This window comes from Magnolia sinica, chromosome 5, assembly GCF_029962835.1.
Source record: "Magnolia sinica isolate HGM2019 chromosome 5, MsV1, whole genome shotgun sequence".
NCBI lineage: Eukaryota > Viridiplantae > Streptophyta > Magnoliopsida > Magnoliales > Magnoliaceae > Magnolia > Magnolia sinica.
In genome coordinates this window covers 33,409,121-33,417,392 of record NC_080577.1, presented here as the reverse complement: position 1 = coordinate 33,417,392, position 8,272 = coordinate 33,409,121, and the positions used below count along the sequence as shown (strand labels likewise).

At 45.7% G+C, this 8,272-nt stretch overlaps 1 protein-coding gene across 1 annotated transcript; it reads right to left on the bottom strand.

Moving 5' to 3' along the window:
* Positions 1-6,133: 6,133 nt before the first annotated feature.
* On the bottom strand, positions 6,134-7,084 carry LOC131247020 (uncharacterized). The gene is made up of 2 exons (XM_058247465.1): positions 6,944-7,084; positions 6,134-6,784 (listed from the first exon to the last, which is right to left on the bottom strand). The coding sequence occupies exons 1-2, from the start codon at positions 7,082-7,084 to the stop codon at positions 6,134-6,136; spliced, it is 792 nt and encodes a 263-aa protein (XP_058103448.1).
* Positions 7,085-8,272: the final 1,188 nt, after the last annotated feature.

The following is an 8,272-nucleotide window of genomic DNA, read 5'->3' as shown; positions in this document are numbered from 1 at the left end:
ATACAATTATAATGAGCCTTATACAATCACAATGAGCCTCATACAATCACAACGAGCCTCGTACCATTACAATGGATCTCATACAATCATAATGAGTCTTATAAAATCACAATGGGCCTTATAACGGGCCTCGTACCATCACAATGGGCCTCATATAATCACAATGAGCCTCATACAATCACAATGGGCCTCATATAACAATTAACCTTGTAATGACCTTATACAATCATAATGTTATACCAACAAATACTCAGTGCGTATACTAACATAGTCATAATCAATAATCGGCCTATATATGGCAGGGTCCATAGAAGGACAGCAGATCTAATCCATAACATGAGGATTGGTCCTCAACAGTGGATACACCAAATCTAATACCATAGATTTTTCTACCTATGGCCAAAGGTGATGATGCATCCTCCTCGTAACAAGGATGGGTCTAGATGGCCTACTCATGGGCCTAAGAGTGGGTTTCCAGGTTTCGGTACTTCTACTAGCATTAATGGGGACCCAATGAATTGGGATAGCCCAATAAGGCGAGATGGATCATACTAATAATAATAGAGGCCCATCAATTTGGGTTAACCCACTAAAGGGAAATGAGAATGAGCCTAATATAGTCACAATGGGCCTTATACCATCTCAATGGTTTGTATCATGATGTTATACTAACACGTACTCATAGTTGGCATCGATAATCGGCCTATACATAAGGCGAAGTCCATAGATGGATAACAGATCCATAACATGAGGGTCAATCCTCAACTATGGATATACTAAATCTGATAGCATGTATCCTTCCGTCTACGGTGATGATGAACTCTCCTCAAATCAAGGTTGGGCCTAGGTGGCCTACCTATAATCCTAAGGATCCGGAACGAGCTTCCTTCACCATACTATCATATGGCCCACTAGATGCCTTAGGGGGCCCAGATAAGTCCTAGATGGACTCCAAGATTAAAAACAACCCTACTAGCAACCAATGAGGGCCCAACATTTTGGGTTAGCCCAATAAGAATAGATGGATCATGCAATTATCAATGGGGCCCAATGATTAGGGTCAACCCACTTAGAGAAAGATGAAAATGGGCTTAACAAAGGCCTAAGGGAAGGTCACAATGTGAACATTTAACCATCATTGCCCATCAATGTGGACATTTAACCAACATTGCTCCCAAGGAGTGGCCCATATAGAGCCTAACATATAGTGGGCCCCATGGCTTCACATAAGGGCCTCACATACAACATAATGGGCCTCACACAAGAGCCCAAATATACATCACTAAGGGCCTCACTCATGGGCCACATATGCATCACATTGGGCCTCACTCATGGGCCATATATACATCATAATGGACCTCATATAAAGGCCTAATGAAACAGTCCATAGCTCTCAAATGGCTAGGAATAAAATGGACTTCTCTCATGTTATCTCATACATTATTATGGCCTCGCCACATAGGCCTTTCATATATCACAGTGGGCCTCATCATATGGGCCTCTTATACATTAATGGGCGGCACATATGGGCCATACAAACATCATATTAGGCCGCACATATGGGGCACACAATTATCATATTGGGCTCCATCACATGGGGCCTTATGTACATCAAGTGGGCCGCATCACATGGGCCTCATATACATCAAGTGGGCCGCATCGTATGGGCTTCATATACAACACTTCGGGCCTCATATAATCATGTGGGCCGCGTTGCATGGGCCTCATATACCTCAGGTGGGCCCTGCTTCCAGCAAAACGGACAGATGGCATGGATATGAAACACATACATCATGTGGGTCCCACTGTCCAGAAACACTGGACGGTGTGAGTTTACAACACATGCATCATGGCCCAACATCTAAGGGTCGGATGGCTTGGATAAAACACCTAACCACACGTGTGGTGGGTCCCCTAGACGGACGATGTAGATATAACAAATACATCACTGTGGGTCCCACTATCCACGTGTGGACAGCGTGGGTGGAGCACATACATCACCTGTGGGCCCTATAAACGGACAGTGCAGATAAAACCCATACCTCATGTGGGGTCCACACAGATGGACGACGTGGCTAAAGAATACATACAACGAGGTGGGGTCCCACCGTCCAGCAGTTGGACGGTGAGGATGAAATCCACGCACTACGGTAGGGCCCCACCGTCCAGGGTTTGGACGGTGTAGCAAAACATATACATCAGGGTAGTGCCACATGGTGGCCCACCCGATCAAGCTGATATTTGTTGGGCCTTCCATACAAACAGTCAGTGGTCTGGATTGCTGCTGCTATGGTGCAACCCACACGTGCAAGATCTGAACCGTTGAAGAGGGATGGTGTGGATAATACATCGCGGTGGCCCCACGTGGATGAACAGTGCTGATAAAACATATATATCATGGTGTGGATCCCACCATTAATGGACAGTGCGGATAGACACATACCTCACGATCATACCCACAGACTTACTGATGTCAATACAGTAGCTATATAGCTGGTGTAAGCGTACACCAGCCAATCCTCTTCTACAGAGGTGGGTCCCACGTGGGGCCCACCAGATATAAATATATATATATATATATTATCTGTTATATATTATTATAATAATAATTAATTATTTATTTATTTTTTAAATGTCCAGGCCCTGGACGTCTGTTGATGGACGGCCTGGATATAGATTACATATACGCAAGGTGGGCCCCATCCTCACACGTGCTGCACGTGTGGGGTGGGCCCCACAACTGCCAAGTGGACAGATGGTAAGGGTATAACACATATCTCATGATGGGACCCATGGAACTTACTGACGTCATGACAGATGGATGGTTTAGATATAACAATACCTCATGATCAAACGTACTGAACTTGCTGACGTCAGTAAAACAGCTATATAGCTGATGTAAATACACCAGCCAATCCGTTTCCATAGGAAGGTTGGTCCCACGTGCTGGATGCAACACGTCCTCAAGGTGGGCCCCATGTTGGATCAAACTGATATATGTGCTTTTCCTCGTCCAGGCCCCACCATCTGGACGGTCTGGATGAAGCACGTCCATCAGGTTGGGTCCACACAGGTGGATGGTGGATAAACCACTTTCGTCAGGTGGTCCCAAAACATGTGGACAGCGTGGATCCACACGTTCATCAAGTGGGCCGCAATAGGAAGAAGAGAGAGAGAGAGAGAGAGAGAGAGAGAGAGAGAGAGATGGCGATGGAGGGGAGGGGCTCCGCCACTATGAGCCCTCCCTAGGTGGGCCATGTAAATACAATACATACATCAAAATGTGTCCCAAATCATATGGGCCCTAAATTATAAAAAAAAATCAATGGTGGAGATCCCTTCCCACCAAAAGATGAAAGGTCTAGATGACCTTTCCATAAAAGGAAAAAATAAACATCATGATGGGGTCCATGGAGAATGGCCTCATCATGGGATGATCGTATGAATCATGGTGGGCCATCGGCTACACCTAGGGTCCAAAGTGAGATCCACACCATCAATCGGTAGGCCCCACTTGGCCCATCATAAAAAATCACAATCTAATCCTATGAACACCCACCGATTTCCACTTCTTCTAGGCTCCTTGATCTCCTGAGCTCCTACGCTTCCTCTTTGATGGAGGATGATGAGAATTGAAGGGTTAGATGGTGAGATCTTGGGGTAGGAAGTGGGCCACACTTGGCTCCTTCTCCTTAGAACTTTTCTCTCATGGAAGCTTGGGAAATGGTAGAGAGAATGAGAGAGGAGAGGGTGTTGTAAGAGGGATGGGATGAGAGGAATGGGTGTGTGTAAGGAAGGGATGGGCTTGGTTGACTTTGGGAATGAGAGAGGAATGGGTGCTATGTTTTGTTGGTAAGAGAGGGATGGGTTGTACTTGACTTGTGATTGATTGATTGATATGATAGAAAGGGTAGAGACTCTCTCGAGATTCACAATGTGAGGTGTTTTGCTCGAAATATATGCGGGCCCACCACTCCTGGCCTAGGTTCACATCAGTGCACAAGTTGCGACGTTAGAACCGTGGCGACGTTGCGGTTGCTAGGGTATAAGTCTCGGGTCGAGTCAACTCAGGTTGATAGGGTGTGACTTAAGGTAGCGTGCAAATGCCGATTACAGATCATGCGGTGCCAGAATTCGACAGGGAGGATCACAGAAGTCTAAGGAACAGTATGGACTAGGATACGGGCTTTACACGATCCTCCCTCCTTTAAGGCTCTTCCTAGATCTTCAGAGCCATTGGATGAAGGATGGATGGCCCAAATTTATTCTATGGTAGGGAGGTGGATGAAAATAGTTGGCGCAGCAAAACCGGCCATGGTTTTACGTAAAAACTCAAAACCAGGGGAAACACGGGGGGCTAGGATAGTGCCAATTGACTGGGTAATATTGAGGGACTCCACCTCACTCAGATCGCCATCCTAACAAACCGAAAGAGAAATGAAAGTTTTTCATTTTTGGAAATAATCTACCGCACATAGCCAATTCGCGCCCAGGTTTGTGCCCACGCGTGTGCTCGTCACTGTGTGAACTAGACAAGGTTTTAGTTAGACGTGGGTACTCAATCAGATGGATAGTTCAGATCGACCATTTGGGTCGTGATGGTGGGCCACAGTTAGTCGAGAACGGACTCTGTCCGTCCATCTATTTCGGTGGAAGAGAATTCAAAAAGGAAGAATCCTTCCTCTTTAGTATCTCACGTGTTAAACCAAGTTTGACCAGCACCAAAATTCGGTGCTGCTGGTTGTGCACAGACTATGCACACGCACCTTGCAGGGTGGGGTCCATTGTGATGATTTTGATGGATCCACACCATTCATCAAGTCTTATGGGTACTCTTAGGGCATCTGCTCAAAGGTGGGGTAGATCCAAAGCTTAGGTGGGCCATACTTTGTGATTTGGGGTCCTTAGTTGTAGGTTTTCACCAATCCGATAGTTAGATTGCTTCTGAATGTGGTCATCGGCGGTTACAAAGGTTTGCAGTTCACTTTAGAGGAAAGATTCAATTACTTCTATGGTTCGTTGATCCTATATTTCAATTGAACACACGATCGTGAGTTTGAATGTCTGGATTACCTCAACATAGATCGTTAGTGGTCCACCATGATGTTTACACGAAATCTAACTTGTTCATCAGTCCAAATAGCTTAAGATGGGCCACTAATCTGACTATGAGGTAGATCTATAGCCCAAGTGGGCCTTATTTGATGGTTTTGCATTCCATCTAGTGATACTCGACGATCCAACGGTCAGATCATGTCCATACTTGTTTTTCAACATCCTTAAACCTTCCCAGGCTAATCTGGATACACTTAGACCTATGCTTCCAAAGCCCAATGAATATATTGTTTACTAAGTACCCAAGTTGCCTTACGGAAGGTGGTTAATCTAATGAGCGATGAGTTTCGATAATTTGGCGTTTGATGTTGACAATGCATATTTAACCTATCTATTAGGGTGATTGAAACCCTAAAATAGACCTCTCTTGTGATTTGATGCTCCTTCTTGGAAGATAATGGATGGGTGGATTGATATACGGGCAAAGATTACCCTTAACGATTGGATTCAGGTTAGAGTGATGGTAAGTGTTTAGTTAAATCAAGTTTGCGTTCATCTTAAATTAGGTCCTTACGATAACACCCGAGTACTGAAAAGTACGAGGTGTTACATTTTGTCCATCTCCATCTGTTAGTGGAAGTTGTATTGATCCTTCTGGCATGACCTTGCCACCAGAGAAACCGAGCAAAGGAGTCTTGACAGGTCGAAGTCTGGAGCGACCAACTCCCATCTTATCAAATGCCTACACGAAGAGGATATCTGCTGACGATCCAGTGTTCACAAGGATTCAACACTTTATGATTAGCTATGGTCAGGGTGACCATGAGCGCGTCATCGTGCGGATAGTGGATCCCTCGGGCGTCCTCTTCTGTAAAGGTCAGGCTGCAAGTCTCCACCTTTTGTTCTTTCGAGGGTCGGCTAGTGGTGAAGATTTCATGTTTTGATCGGAACGAACGATGCTTCGTGCGTGGGCTTTCTGAGCTTGATTCGAATCTCCTTCACCCCCAGGGCCTACAAAAATGGTGCGGATTTGTCCTGTTGGTTTGTAGTTGATAGGGGGCGCATCTTTTGTCGTGGCCTATTTTTCTTGATAACTGACGTATTCTTTGAGGTGACCGCTATGAATGAGTGCCTCGATTTCCTGTTTGAGGTCCAAGCAATCACGTGTTAGATGACCGTGATCCCAATGAAAGTAATAATATTTGTTCTTGCTTCTTCCATTGGGGTCAGATTTCAACTTGCTCGGCCAAGTAAGGATGCGCTTGTCCTGAATTTCCATCAAAACTTGCTTTGGCATTTTGTTGAGAGGAGTGTACATCTTAAACTTACTATCAGGCCATTTGTTCGGTTGATGGTTGTCGTGTGATTGGTTGTCCTTCCTCTTCCTATTCCTAGCAGTCGAACTTAGTTCTGCCCTCATCTGCTGTTCTTTAGTCGGAGGAGCTTTGTTCTGGACGGCCTCTCGCAAGACACAAGCTTCTTCAACGTTAGCGTATTTCTGCAACCTGTTCAATAGTTTGGCCATCGTTGTTGGAGGGTTTTTGTCCAGTGAGAAGAGGAACTCGCAGTCTCTCAACCCTCTCATGATCGCGGTTAGGGCGAGTTCTTCTAAATGCTTTTGAACTTGTAATGCTTTCAGATTTAAGCGTTTGATGTAGTCTTTCAAAAGCTTGTCGTCCTTCTGAATAACGTGAAGGAGGTAGGCAGGCACCTTGAGCCTTTTCTTTCCCTCAATAAAGTTTGTAACAAAGATTTAGTGGAGTTGGGAGAACAAACTAATGGAGTTTGGTTTCAACTGTTTGAACCACAGTCGAACAGCTCTAACTAGAGTTAGGGAGAAAGCTTGGCACATTAACGCGTTAGATTCATTGTGGAGTTCTATACAAACCCTAAAGGACTCTATGTGCTCCGATGGGTTGGTATTTCTGGAGAACGAGGTGATCTGGGGTAGACAGAACCTGTCCGAAAGTCGTGCCTGTATGATGTCAGTGGTAAATGGAGGTTCAGATTCCTCCATTATTGCTTCCATCGGGGTTGGTGCATTCGTGCGGTAGGCTTCCTACATGTCACTGATCTGTCCGCATAAATCCTTGAGCTCGGCCTCCCAAGGTTTGCCGCTTTCGGTAGTAGCTTCGATTGGGGATTTATCATGCTTCTTCTGGTCTAGCTCGTGACGTAGGACAGAAGCGGGCAAAGCTGTAGTCCCGAATACATGAGATGGGGTTGGCTTAGTCGAGCCTTGTCGTCAGCTCCTCTGCGAGGCGGTAAGTACGTTAGTAGGCTGGGGAGGATTGTTGCCTATTTGTTCATCCTCCCTATTGGTCTTCTGCACGTGCTGAGGCTACAATTGTTCCAGCAGCTACCTCATAGAGTTCATGTTGTTGTTCAACATTTCAACCTGCTGCTCGAGGGAGTTCAGTTGACCTCCTTCGACACGTGATCACTGACCTTGCTTCCCGGGGCCAAAATTAGCCTGATGTTGGGAAGAGGAACCCCGATGACTATCAGGCTACTCCAGTGGGGGCGTTAGATCAGGTGCAGCTGCGGAGATTTGGGTCTTCTTCTTCTCTCTGCCATCGTAGCTTCTCTAGTAAAGCAAGAAACAACTATAATCTCGTTTCCCACAAATAGAGCCAAACTGTTGATGTAGTTTTCCTGCAGACCCTCCTTGGTTAACCCTTTAGAACCTACATATAAGAATGTAAAAGACAAAGGAGACCCTGGCTAGTGTGGGGGACCCTCCGATGCCTAAGTCAGGAAATGAGGTCTTTTTAGGAGGTGATTCTTTAGGAAAAGAATCACCACTCGTGTTCTAGATAGAGTATTCGTATGAATATGTGTACCTTTCACCGTCTAAGGTTCCCTTTATATAGTTGAGAGCGAAGATCATATGAGCGGGAAATTTTCTTTATTTAGTTGAGAAGATAACGCTATTGGGAGCTTTCCCCATTTAGGACTCCTGCTGTACCGAAGATCTTTCCCGTACGGGTATCCAAATCTCCCGGGGATCTTCCGGGGATTACAGTTGTCCGTGATCCTCGGGATCTGCTCTTATCTCCCGAAGATCTCGAGAGAGATCTTTAAGCCATTGGAGATATCCCCAGACTATTTGTTCAAGGCAGGGTCGGGCGACGAAGGTGCCAATTATAAAAGAAGTAGTACCGAGCTGGTCGACAGATCGGCATTCACCATCTTCGGGAGGTCCGCATTCGCCCGA

What these genes read in the sequence shown, in the direction of transcription:
- LOC131247020 (XM_058247465.1), bottom strand. Translation starts at nt 7,084, where the DNA reads ATGGAAGCAATAATGGAGGAATCTGAACCTCCATTTACCACTGACATC. An exon ending in AGCACATAGAGTCCTTTAGG is followed by an intron (nt 6,785 to 6,943) that starts GTTTGTATAGAA and finishes AACTTTATTGAG; the next exon opens with GGAAAGAAAAGGCTCAAGGT.